We start from the raw sequence: 14,008 nt of genomic DNA on the forward strand, positions 1-14,008 counted from the left end.
GAAAAAAATTATAAGAGCCAGGGGAGGGGTTGGGGATTTAGCTCAGTGGTAGAGCGCTTGCCTAGCAAACGCAAGGCCCTGGGTTCGGTCCCCAGCTCCGAAAAGAAGAAAAAGGAAAAAAAAAAAAAAAAGAGCCAGGGGGAAAGGTAGAATGTTGTAGAATGCTATCTGCAAGGGATGCCATAGCCTTTGAGCTCTCAAATTCACAGCAACTGTAATTACCCATGCAAAAGTCTGAGACAAAGTCAACATCCTGTCACAGAGCAGGGAGGAACTCAAGGCCCCCTCCCACTCCCTGAAGATCTGCAAGCAGTTAATGGCTGCTGGGGAGAAGGAACATTTATAAGCAGCGCTGATAAGGTGCCCATGCTCTTGTGAACAAGCCTGATAAAAGTCATAGGATCACAAGAGAAAACAACAAAAATTAATGTAGAACGGAGACCAGATAGAGAAGAGAGAGGATCAGAAAGGGGGACACAACCGAAGTAGTGGGGCGAATAGGACCAGAAGACATTGTGCGCATGTGTTCATCAAGCTGTCACCATGGAGTCAATTGTTATGAATAAAAAAATATATGCTAATAATATTTAAAATAAAGCCACATCTTGAGAGAGGACGATAAGGTTTTCCAAAGCTGTGTCAGATGTGGATCTATAGACAGAAAAAGAAACTTGGCAGAGAAAGGAAAGAACTCTGGGTATTTTCTTAAGTCAAAGGCCGAAGTTCCAGCTTGCTGAGATTCCAGGGTGATGTGATTAGCCAAGGAAAAATAAAAGGGAAGGAAAAACGGATTTGCTGAGCTCGAGAGACTGTGGGGTGAGATAGAAACACTGGGCTCTGTATAGGATTTAACACCCAGGAAAATGTAACAAATAGTCTATTATATTTAAGACATAATTAATTATTCTCCTGCTCACTTTCAGGGATAGCCTAGACTGTAGTTTTTTGAAAAAGTACAACCATGACTTTATTTCGGTGATCAGCATCCTCAGGACTCCTCCCGCCGGAATCCACACTCCACTCTGAAGGGGAGCTCTGCAAACGGACAGCCAGGGCAAGATCTACGAGATCTGGCCCCTGTCCCTTGTCAGTGCTGTAAATGGCCCAGTGCAACCCGTGTGGAAAGAGCCTCACCACAAGAAACATGCTTTACAGCGTTTAATGCCACGATCAGCCCACCATTAAAAACAATCGTACACGCAAGTGAAAAGCAAAGTGTGGTATTTCTGCATGAAGTCAACGCGAACAATAGATTGTGTCATAATCTGCATTACCTTCATGGTCGTCATGAGGTGTTTTTCATACTTATAATTATTATGCCTTATTAACACACAAAGAAATAAGCACTATTTTTTCCTAATTTTTTTTTACTAAGAAAACAAGTACAATTTCCATAATAAACTCTGTGGCCAATGCATGAAATGACATGACACTCTTTCTTCACAGATGACATAGTCACACAGGAGTTAAGGACAATGCTGATGTGGCATCTATTTCTTGAGGGCTTCTTTATGCTCAAAACTGCTCTAGGGGACTTACATGGATTCACACAATAGGGGGATTTAACCGCATCTGATAACACAAAGCATCTACAAATGATATAAAGAATATCATTCAGTGGGAAGACCGCTCTTCCTTTTTAAAATCTATGATGTCTTTTTATTTTATTTATTTTTTAAAGTCTCTCTTTTTTTAAATTTTACTTTATTTATATGAGTACACTGTACCTGTCTTCAGACACACCAGAAGAGGGCATGGATCCTATTACAGATGGTTGTGAGCTACCACGTGGTTGCTGGGAATTGAACCCAGGACCTCTGGAAGAATAGGCAGGGTTCTTAACCACTGAGCCATCTCTCCATCCCTGGTTAGTCTTTCTATAAAGTGTATTATAACTCCTTGAGTATAGCAAGGGTCCAGAAATAAAATAAAATGGAAAAACCTAGAAAATAAATATTATGCAAATAAATCTTTATTTCATCATCATATTAAATTTTCCTCCTTAACATATAAATAAAATTTTCAAAACTAAGGAGCAGGAAAATAATTTTATTTTCTAATATGTGCTTACATGCTAACATTACCTTTTAAATGTATTTAGAGAGTACCCATGTAGTATCCATGTTATTGCCCTACATGATCACAGATGAATTCTTCAATACTAATTATAGCTTCTTTCGGATATTTTGACTGCAGTATTTCTCTATAAACCTGCTGTTATGCTTTTGTTTTCTATGAACATTACAGACAGAGTCATTATGAATCTTTTGGGCATAGTTTTATATCATCTGACCACACTTTCCAAGAAAGCTGGTGGCACACTTTTGTTTGAACAAAATTCTTTCAAGAGACTATTACCCAAATAGTCTCCCCTGGACCTGCTCCTTTGGTTATTAAATATCTTAGGGGCTTATAGTCGACTTGAGACATTACTTAACCAATTTCCTGATGCTGTAGAGGGTTTAAATTAATGACCAATCTTTCATATACTTATTTTCAACCATTCCTGGAGCCTGAGTTTTATGTGTTTCACTAGTCTGTGACTTTTGAAGAAAAAAATTCCCATCAATTTACCAAATTGTTTGGTCCAACAGATAATATAGTACCTTAAGGGTCTTTGATTCTAGAATTTCATATATTTGAATTCCCTCTGCCACACTAGTCTAAATAGTTACACACACATACACACAAACACACAAACACACACACACGCACATACACGTTTGCATGCACACACCCTTGACCAAACATGGAATTACCCACAAACCAACTGATTTCAGTTTTTGTATTTGTCATTGAAAATGACCCTACACTCAACTGAACCCTTCCTTCCTTCCTTCTTCCTTCCTTCCTTCCTTCCTTCCTTCCTTCCTTCCTTCCTTCCTAAAACTCCTGGTCATCTGCCAGTCTCAGCTTTGGCTCTGAGAGGACAACCTTGGGTGGGCCAACCTAGTCATTTAATGTTCTTAGTTGTAAAATGGGTACAATAACTATATTAGGGTGTGGGAGTTAAATAAGAATGTTCATAAAGCACCTGGCACAACCAAGGGCCCCCGTGAGTGATTCCCTTCATTAGGTTGCAGAGATTGTCCTCTACATGGATATCCTTGGAGATGGGGTGGCAACCACCATGTACTCTTCTCCAGACCAAAGAGGGATTTCTTCAGTGTTTATTTGAGCAACAAGCCACTCCTTATTCTTCTAGCCATTTCTTCCTGAATAAATTGTTCTTTTGAGAGAAGGCTCAACAGCCAATGCCCAATTGCCCCCCCCCAAAAAAATATGATCAACTATCTAATTAACTGAGACCAAGATCCATACGCCCATCTTTGTAAGAAGGCATTTTTCTTCTCTGTTGTTGATTTAGTCTCCCCCTTTCCTGTGATTTGGCCCCCTGGAAGGCCAAGGTATGGGAAAAGCAATGGGTGTGGAGACTTCTGGTTGTAAGCTGAGGGGAAGATGCACGTTAAGATGTTTCTGAAAAGTCCTCTTCATTCTGGTAGGATAATGGCTCCTCCCCCTCGAAGGCGGATTCTCTCTGTTGTCTCCGATCCGTCTTCTGGACCTCACAATTCTGGGTGGTGGCTCCATAAGACATCTTCTTTCTGGGACTTACGAAAGCCTCGTGGTTGAGTTCTGTTTCCTCGGCTAATTCATCTTGGTCAATGATTCCACATTTCTCCTCAGAGAGATTCTCTGGATCAGCCCAGTCCTGTTTTTCCCCAGAAGCAAAGACCCCGTAGAAGATGACTCCACTGTAGTGCACCAGGGCTGCTATGAGGAACACATTCTGCCATTCTTCCCGGGTCTAACAAAGGAAACACAGTGGCAGTTAATAGGTTAAGGCAATACAGAAGTTATCAATGAGCCCTAACAGCCTCCCCTAGGATGAAAGCATTTGCCTCTCAAAGACCACATTGTGTGTCCATGTAGACCTCAGACTTGTATTAGAGCTAATATCCAGAACTTATAATTATTTGAGTTCTTGAAAATGAAAGGCCAAAATGAATGCTATTTTATTATAAATGTAACTATATATATACATATATATTTAAATAAATATGCAAAAATTATAGGTCACATGAGGTTGAAGAGATGACTCAGGGGTTAAATGCCTTGTATGTCCTTGTAGAGGATGCATGCTCAATTCCCAGAATCCATATGATAGCTCACATCCATCCTGAGTGCAGTCAACTGAACCCCGGTCCTCTTAAGGAACAGCAAGTGCTCTAAGCTTCTGACCCATCCCACTAGCCCCCTTAAAGGCTCTTAAGAAAGCCCATTAACCTCTTATTTATTTTCTCACAAAAGAGGAGGGAAGTCTTGCAACCTTACGTGTGACATTCTAAGTAATGAGTGGAAACCGGCTACCCAATGTTAGCACTTAAAATCATAAAGCAGTCTTAAATAAATCATTCATCTTGGTTGCCTGACTTTCTTCTTTGAAACAATCTCTATGGCCTTTACTTCTCTCCCACAAACATTCATTTCTCAGCTAAGAAGATGTGGAACTAGATAGTGATTAATATCGCTGCCATCGGTAAACAGTGAAGCAGGAGGAAATGAGGAAGAGGAGGAGGAAGAGGAGGCAGTTTTTCAAGACCTAGTCAAGGACAGGGACGCACACACTGATACAGTAGGGTGAGTCACAGAGCTCTCAAGTTCATGTGGGGCTTCTTCTGCCCTGATACTGTAGCCCACAGCCACAAAGGAGATCATTACCTTGTGCTTGGTCATTGCACCAACAATGAGGGGACAAACCATTCCAGAGAGGGTTCCCACGCCATTTGAGATCCCCATGAGGATGCTGGCATATCGTGGAGCAATGTCCAGGTGGTTGACATTGAAACCTATGGTAAAAGCCAAAACCTCAAAGTCACAGTTGAGAACAGAATCCCTAACTCTCTTTGGGAAATCTGTGGTTTGCCCCAAGGCTCATCAATCAGTACATGATCAGGATCATCTAGTATATGTTTAATGGTTATTTTACCAAGAAGCTCTGATTGGATATTGCCAATCTGTGCCTTCACAAAGCAGGACTATATGTGCTAATTAACAATGTGTCTATGGGCTCTGGTAAGTGAGACTTAGAGCAAATGAGCCCAGAAGATCCTAGAACTCCAAAACCAAAAACACCCATGGCCTACACTGTATCCATTTAAAGCAAATGACCAAAACCTATAGAACAGAACTTGACCTTACAGTGTAGCATCTCCCAGCCCACCACTCAAGGTCCTAAAAGAGACTGGGTTGGTGGTCACGTGATGTATGACAGAGGATGTTTACCAGCTACTTGCATAAGTATAAGCAGGAGTCTCATTAAATTATAAAGGATCTTCATGTTTCAAGTCTGTGTGTTTGGGTTCAAAGCTTATTTCTCAAGTGTAATCAAGTAAAGAAATATCTTACTATCTGTAAAAGGTGCTGTGACATAGGAAATATATAGATGTGAACACCCGTGGTAAACAGCTATGTTATTCTAACCACACAATGCCATGGCAAGCAGTTAACACTATTCTAACTACACAACGCCAAGCTATATTATTCTAATTACACAATACAATGGTAAACTGCTGTGCTATTCTAACCACACAACAGCTCCTGGGCTATAGCTGTTGCTGCTGTCACTGAGAAGCATCTCCTGTCTCCCCATCATTAAGGGCTTCTTCTATCCGAGAAGATGATGCTAGAAGCCATCTGCCACTGCTCTTCTACCACCAGAAGGGAAGAGTAAATCAACTGAAGGAGACAGAGGAGGGCAAGCATTGCAAGAAGCTCAAGTCCCCAGAAACCAACCCTGGCCATAGAACCCAGGGGTGTATGTAGGAATTAGACCTCAACTCTGAGAGCTTAACTGAGATGCTAATCTGGACTAAAGAGTTAACATCCTTGGCCCTCCGTCTCTTCATCTGCAGGTCGGAGTGATCATTCTTATAGAACTGTTGCAGAAATTAAACTAAATAATAGTGTGTTAAATAAATCGTCACTGGAAGTGAAAGCCAGGTTCACTCTTCTGTTCATTTATTTTATTCATTTAGAGATAACCTCTTAGGTTGGTCTCAAACTCACAGACTTAAACCATCCTCTTGCCTCAGCTTCCTGAATACCTGGGATCACAGGCATACATGGTATCTAGCAATTCCCATGGGTGTAAGGCATAGGCAACCGTCTGCCCTATATCTGCCCTACAGGAATCACTCAAACACTAGTTATTTACCAGTTTAAGCCACTGAAAGTATAGCAAAGGATTCTGGGTTTTGTTTGTTTAGACATCTGCTTCCTTTGTTTTATGAGCTACTTGTTAATATATTAAACTTGTCCCTTGACACTTTCTTTCTTAAAAAGAAATGGAGCTCAGCTATTTTATTTCTAGTTCTGTGTGTATATGCATGTGCCTGCACATGAGAACAGATATCTGCAGGAGACTAGAAGGTAGCATCAGATCCCCTGGAGCTGGAGTTATGGGTGGTTCTGAGTCACCTGACATGGGTTCTCGGAAGCAAACTCAGGAATCACTCTTAACTGCTGAGACGTCCCTCCATGCCCTGCCCTGTTCTTTGACAATTTCATGCATGTATATAATATATACTGATTAGTCTCACCTGCCATCCCTGCCTACCTTCCCTCTACTCTACAAATCCCTTCCGTACACTCTTGACTGTTTGTTTTTATAACCTGCAGAGTTTAAATAGGCTCTGTATCTGAACATGGGCTTAGAGCTATCCAGTGAAGCTGGAGAGCTCAGTGATGAGTGCACAACTACAGCAGTGATTTCCCACTCCCAGAATCTGGCAGTATAGCAAATAGTAGAGTAGTGAAGGGAAGGCCGTTAGCCCTTCACCCATTCACGACTGTCAGTACACCTTTTCCAGATCAAAGTACCAGACAATTGGAACATAAAACAGCTGCATGATATGTTATTCTTACTGTTATTTGAATACAATAAATACTTTATTAGAAAAGAAACCAGAGATAAGAGGCAATTAATAGGGTTGTGGAGCATTCTGTTCTGATACAGGGCCAGCCTGGGCATTGGTGTCCAGCTAAAGAGAAAGCGAGGAAATCCATTGGGTTTCTATCTACACAGTACTGGTGTTCCGATGGGAAAGTCATTGAGAAACTGGGACACTGACTTTCGTAGCAGTCTGAGCGAGAACTATAGGCAACTGGGGAAGGCTAGAAATAGGAGACATGGCCTTCTCTAGGGAAGAGCACACCGATTGGTTGTCTTGCACCAAACTATCAGCCATGAAAATACACATACAAGTAGCATTATATGGACTGAACAGTTACATTATATAGGAGTGTATATGTATATACTATACGTATGCAGTAACAATTAGTAAAAGTAAAAATCGGCCATGAATTTGAAAAAGAATGGGGAGGTATATGTGGAAGGGTTTAAGGAGAGGAAAGGGAAGGAGAAGTGTTATAATTAAACTATAATCTCAAAAAATTTAAAGGGGAAAAATGACCAACATGGGGTAAATGCCTTAAGGCAGCTGCTGTGGTTGGAAGAATGGGGTCGTGACTCTTATTTTTTTTTAACATCTTCTTGAGAATTCAATGGCAGTCCTGAAGAAAGGAAGCCATCTGAAGGTTTCTCAATATCTCTGGGGACAAGATATGAATCTCTTTTGTATGGCAGACTTATTGAGAGAAGATTTCCCTCAGCCTCCTCCTGGAAACACATGAAGATTGCCATATTCTTGCTAGTCAACATGTAGACTGTTACCAAGTACAATGGCACATACTTACAGTCCTTGTAGTGGGAGGCAGAGGAAGGAGAATCTAGAGTTCAAGGCTAGCCTGGGTTATATAGGAAGCACAACATCAACCCGAGATACATAGGGAAACCATAGTCTAAGAGAACCGTAGGTTGGGATATAACTCAGTGATAAAGGAGTTGAGTAGAATGCACAAAGTTCCTCCAAAACAATGTAGATGTTGATCCAGGTCATTCTGCAGAGCTTGTTGGGAAAGCAGAATTGTATGCCCTACTCTGGATTTTATAAAGTAGAAACTATATTTTGTTAGGTCCTAGAGTAGCTCCTATGTACACGGACATTTGGGAAGCATTGGGCCCATAGTATTCAGAGTAATTAAACAACGATAACAGTAAGTGCATAAAACTTTACTCCTCATGCAACACTGTGGTAAGACCCTGAGTAGTTGATTTCCTTCGAACATAAATTCTACTCTGGTAAAGATTTTTAATTGTCCATTGCAATATCTAAAGAGCTGAGAGAGCCCAGCACTAATGGATGCCCAGTACTGATGAGAACAGTCCTGATTTAGCAAGTCATGAGAGAGATTCATGAAAGAAACCAGGGCATCCTCCCGACAACATATAGACACTGCTGGCATGTGCCTCCAGTCTCCAGATCGAAATTTAAGTAATCTAGCACATTATTTCTACACAAAAAGAAGTCAAGAGGGGTCTCAGACCTAGCTCTGTGTACCCCCAAACCCAAGTTGTTGGCTGCAAACTCTTTAAAAACAATCTTTTCCCTAATGTATTTACTGATGAGCTCTATTTTGATAAATACTTCAGGCCTCTCTCAGGGTAGTTTGGGAAACAATTACAATAGTTTTCTATTCTGGTATATTTCCGTTCTGTTTGATGCTTAAAGTGGCTTAGGGACAAAGAAGTACTTGGAGGCAATCAGACCTCTGTCTCTGTCCTTCTTTTACTGTTAACTGTGTGACAATAGGAAAATTATTATTATTATTATCATCATCATCATCATCATCATCAACAACAACAACAACATTTCTACTTGTTCTAAAGGACTCCCACCCTACCGCAGACCTGAACCTTCTTGCTTAAAATAAAAACAATAAAGTAGACAAAAACTTATTGAAAATGCTCTAAGCGCTACCAGTGCTTGTAATCACATGTCAAATGGCATGGACATTTGAGCTATAATTAGCAGTCCTCCAGTAGGAAGTGCAACGTCAGGTAGAGTGACTTGGGGCTAGCCTGGGACACATGTCTGGGTTCTGCTTATACCTTGGGGAAAACAGCTACATTCGTGTACTTTCCCATGATAGAATTAGGACAGACAATTCCAGTTAGAATGGGCTCTGAGCCCATCCCTGATGGATCTCATGTCACCTCACACAATGATGCTCTGTGCAGTGGCTCTGTTCCTTGGGAACCCCTAGGCTATTAAATGAATGTGCTCTAATTCCCTTGTCCTTCTGTCCCTCTAAGGCTTAGTAAATCTACACACATGACTCAGAAACTTAGAGAATGTTTTACCTGAAATTGCAAAGCCACTAAATCCTACAGCAAGCACCAGGAAGGAGATAGCCACTCCTTTGGTATGGGAAAACCCAACCACCAGGAGCAAGGTTGCCTCCATGCCAAAGCCTGCAAATAGAAACAGAAGAATTGTCATGTGTCTGTCTGTCCGCCAAAGCTACTGACTTAGCACATGAAACTCACCCATGTTCATGAACCTGAGTTTTTAGTGCATACATCCTAGCTCAGCATCTACAATTTTCCTCGATGGTCATGGCTGCATGACTATGCTATTGCCTAGGTGTTCCGTGAACTTTCTACCTTGCTACCTGGTGCACCTTGAACAACAAATCATCCTGGTAGGTTCAGCGATGGTCCTGGGATGAGGAATGAGTGGTTTATCCTTCAGTAGTTGCTCCTGCTAATCTGTGTGGTATATATACAGTCAGTGGCCCCCTTGGACGATGTAAGTTGTGATCTCCTACGTGACAACACTCCTCTAGTGCTTTCTTCCCAAAGCAAATAGCTATAATTATCCTCCGAAATAAAAGTTCCTTAGTCAGATGTGGTGGCTCAGGCCTGGAGACTGAGGCCAAGTTACAGTGATCACAGATTGAAGGACAGCCTGGGCTACACAACGAGTTAAAAGTAAGTCTATCAAATAGTGAAATCCTATTTCAATTTAAAAGAAAAAAAAGAAACCAAGAAGATCCCAGTACTTCAAAGGCAGAGGTAGGTAGAGCTTTAATTCAAGACCACCCTGGACTACATAATGAATGCCAGGCCACCTTAGAGCTACATGGTGAGACTCTGTCTCAGGAAGAAAGAAGAAAGAGAGACAGACAGAAGCAGAGAGAGGGGTATGGAAAGAGAGAGAGAGAGAGAGAGAGAGAGAGAGAGAGAGAGAGAGAGAGAGAGAGAGAGAGAGATAGGGAGGCGGGGAGGGGGAGGGAGAAGGAGAGAGACTATTCAGCACACAGAAAGATGCTATAAATACCATCACAGAGGGTGGGGGATAATTAGAGTGGAGGCTTCATTCTGGAAACCGGCTGCTGAGTCCACAAATCTCCACACAGTGATCTTATAGTTGCTTCCAAGTCAACAAGACCAACTGAGTGTTTGTTCCTCTTCCTTACACGCCCCAAAGTCCCAAAGCAAACCACCGCTCCCACTTCCTTCTCCCTTTCTCTAGGTCAGTCAAAAGCCTACCCATGTTTAGTGCTTAGACTACAGAGTCAGAAAGGCCTGACATCAGATTCTGCCTCGAAATCACAACTTGTGTAACCTTGGACCAGTTATGCCATCTCTTCATCCCTTGTGTTAAAAAGCAGAGCCAAACGCCCTGCAGGAGCAGTGGAGGAGGAAAGGAAGTTGGGTATTCAAGGCACTGAAGTGCACATAGTTGTACATATGGTCACAGACAGCCAAGCAGAAACTTCAGGAACATCGAAGACTTTCTTGAATCCTTGGCTTCCATATAAAACTGCACATAGCCTTAGACATTACTATCAGATCTCACTTGTGCTTTTCCCATCTTTGCCTTGGCCTTAGTTCTCGCTTCCATCACCTGTACTGCTAAACAGGATTGGTAGCCTTCTTCTTGGACTTCTCATGCATCTGCCGTACAGTCTTTCTAAATGACATGCTCAGTGGGACTCTGCTTGCCAATGGCTATGCGTCACTAGTGCAATCTAATGGCAGCCCTCTGGCTCCTCTAGATCCTTCTCTGCCAGCCTCACCTCTGCTCCCCAACAAATCATCAATGCAAGCTTCTGCGTGGTAGCAACACAGCCCTCTAGCCACTTCCTGTGGGTTCACAGCGTCCTCATCCTCAACCAGTGTGATGGTTTGTATGTGCTTGGCCCAAGGAGTGGCACCACTTGGACGTGTGGCCTTGTTGGAGTAGTTGTGATCTTGTTGGAGTAGATGTGTCACTGTGGGTGTGGGCTTTAATACCCTAGTCCTAGCTGCCTGTAAGTGAATATTCTGCTAACAGCCTTCAGATGAAGATGTAGAACTCTCAGCCCCTCCTGCACCATGCCTGTCTGGATGCTCCCTTGATGATAATGAACAGAACCTCTGAAGCTGTAAGCCAGTCCCAATTAAATGTTGTCTTTATAAGAGTTGCCTTGGTCATGGTGTCTGTTCACAGAAGTAAAACCCTAACTAAGATAACCAGTAAAATGCATCCAGATCATCTGCCTACTCCTCTAGTCCAACCAGGAAGGAAGAAGACCCAGTCTCCAGAATGATGCTTAAAATTATTGCCATTTGATAAAACCCCTGAGGGTATGTAGTTCCCTAAACCTCCACTGATGGTGCTCTTCAAGTCAGGGCAAATTTAAGGGAATTTTAAAGGAAAATGTGTGTTCAAGGTATGATCATATAAATTATTATGCAATCTAATAATCATGAAACTTGAGCTATCCAAATGATTCCCACTAAACACTTTTGCTCATCTAAAATATCTAAACTGATAGAAAGTTGAACACCAACACCTTATGGTAATACAGTTCTTACTTCCCGTTGTCTGTACTATTCCCAGAACATGTGCTTTTTCTTTCTTGAAGTCTCCTCTTCTCAATAATATTTTTGTTTATTGGGGAAAAAAAGATAACCAGTAAAACCATCTCCCTCCTCTTTGTCTTCCTTTTCTCTTATTTCCTAGAACTTGTCAATGATGCTTTATCATTTTTTTATTTGCATTTAACCTCTCCTATGAATTTGTACATTTTTATGCATGCTAAACAAGCGAGGCAAGCACTCAGCAGTGTGTTACAACCCTAATCCTCGGCTCTTTGCAACAAGGTCTTTCTATGTAACTAGGCTGACCAGGTTCTGTCTCTGAGTGCAGGGTTACAGGCATGTTTCACAACACCCAGCTTACAAAGATACACTCCTCTTGTGTATGACCTACACATGGTCTGCATGCACATCTCTGTGTTCACACGTTCATGGGTACATGCATGTACACAGGCATGTAGAGCCCAGAGGTTGATACTGAGTGTCTTCCCTGGTCACCCTCTACTTACTACTTATTAAGGCAGGCTGTCTCACTGGACAGAGCCCACAGTTCAGTTAATCTAGCTTAGAGATGCTCTGCCAAGGAGATATGAGTGATTCAGATCTGAACTATCGCCCTCATACTGCTATGGCAAGCACTTTGTCCACTACCCATCTCTCCGTCATAAAACTACCAAGCTGCCATGTAGTGGGTACTGAATATATTCATTGGTGCTAAGAAAGACAAAGAGATAAAAATACAAAGTTGTATACCGAGCCTGAGGGGGGAAAGCCACCAATGGTCTTACACAATGGTGGACCCTAGATGCTGTAATAAGGCCGGCCAGGTAACATGAACACATGGGCACAAAGTGGCAAAAATGTTACAGAGTTATCAAACCACTCCCTGATTGTATTTGAGGTCTCTTCCACAGGAGGGCATGCTCTGGTTCTGTAATTCCCTCAAAAGCCCTTCACTAAGGAGGTTCTAGGCCTTAGAGGGAAGCAGCAGCCTATTACTGCTCCTTTGCTAAGTAGGCATTTTATCAGACCAAATTCTTTTATGTTAATACCCATAGATTCGTGCTGACTTTTGTCAGAAAAGCCTTTCTTTTTCAGCATATCATCCTGCACCCAACCCTCACCAGGCTTGAAGAACATCACAGAAAAGAGCTGGTGAGAAGGAGGAGGGCTGTGGAACGCTGTCTTCTACACATGGTGTAGTTATTGCACTCATACGTTGCAAGCAGCAGGAGCTACCTGTACAATATCCGCACAAGATCAAGCCAGTCAACATTCTAACACAGGAGGGGAAGTGTGCTCCTAGCTGAAAAGCTACTGACAATTAGTGACTTCTGGGAAAGTGGAGTCATTTTTCTTCAAGTAGAGAGCTGCTGGAAAGTTATCATCTGTGCTCCAGTAAATAATCTCACACCCATACACGTAAGCAACCAAATCACATGCAGTAGAATATCTTTTGAAATATAAGAAAGTCAGTAAGGAGAAGTGTTTCTGAGAAGGGGGAGATAGATTAAAAAAAAAAAGAGGGGATTTGGATGAATATAGCCAAAATATATTATATGTGTGTATGTGAAATTGTCCAAAAAGAATTTTAAAATCAAAATAATATAATATATTATTATGTGTATATAATGTGTGTATGTGTGTATCGAGAGAGAGAGAGAGAGAGAGAGAGAGAGAGAGAGAGAGAAGAGATGGATGAAATACAAGCTACAGAAACATGTAAACCTTGCCTGTTTATTGTTTTTCTAAACTCATGGGGTCTTTTTCAAAGATGTTATAAAGTGGCAAAGCATTGGTATTTCTTTAGATGGATATCTAAGGAGAGCCATCTAAGTGGGAAAGCATTATGATTCAAAACTGTGGCGTTGTGAGCTAGGGAGATTGCTCAGCATGTACAGTAGCTGCTGCCCAACAGAAAAGCCTGAGTTCAGATCCCCAGAACAGCATCCACATGAAAGCTGGGCAAAGCCATGCATATGGGTAACCTCAGCCCTGGGAGAGTGCATACAGGTGGATCCCAATGGCTCGACAGCTAGCCAGTCTAGCTAATCGCCAAACTCTGGATTCAGTGAAAGATACTGCCTCCAAAAAAGAATTAATGAATGATAAAGAAAGATGGCCAACATTGACCCCTGCCCTCCATACATGGACAAACACACACACACACACACACACACACACAAACACACACACACACACACACACACACACCATCTACACACAAATAATGTTTTT

The 14,008-nt window shown here is 41.9% G+C and overlaps 1 protein-coding gene across 2 annotated transcripts in view; it reads right to left on the reverse strand.

The window, feature by feature from the left end:
- Positions 1-1,143: 1,143 nt before the first annotated feature.
- Slc17a8 (solute carrier family 17 member 8) overlaps positions 1,144-14,008 on the reverse strand; it is a 55,281-nt gene continuing 42,416 nt past the window's right edge. The window contains exons 10-12 of one of the 2 annotated variants that reach the window (NM_153725.2): positions 9,266-9,376; positions 4,723-4,850; positions 1,144-3,808 (exon numbers count right to left, since the gene is read on the reverse strand). In NM_153725.2, coding sequence (NP_714947.1) covers positions 3,467-3,808; positions 4,723-4,850; positions 9,266-9,376 — 581 coding nt within the window. In that variant the 3' untranslated portion in view covers positions 1,144-3,466. The remainder of the gene's footprint in view (positions 3,809-4,722; positions 4,851-9,265; positions 9,377-14,008) is intronic. The other variant, XM_039078509.2, reaches the window with a different exon arrangement.

Source organism: Rattus norvegicus, chromosome 7 (assembly GCF_036323735.1).
Source record: "Rattus norvegicus strain BN/NHsdMcwi chromosome 7, GRCr8, whole genome shotgun sequence".
In the NCBI taxonomy this organism is placed as follows: Eukaryota; Metazoa; Chordata; class Mammalia; order Rodentia; family Muridae; genus Rattus; species Rattus norvegicus.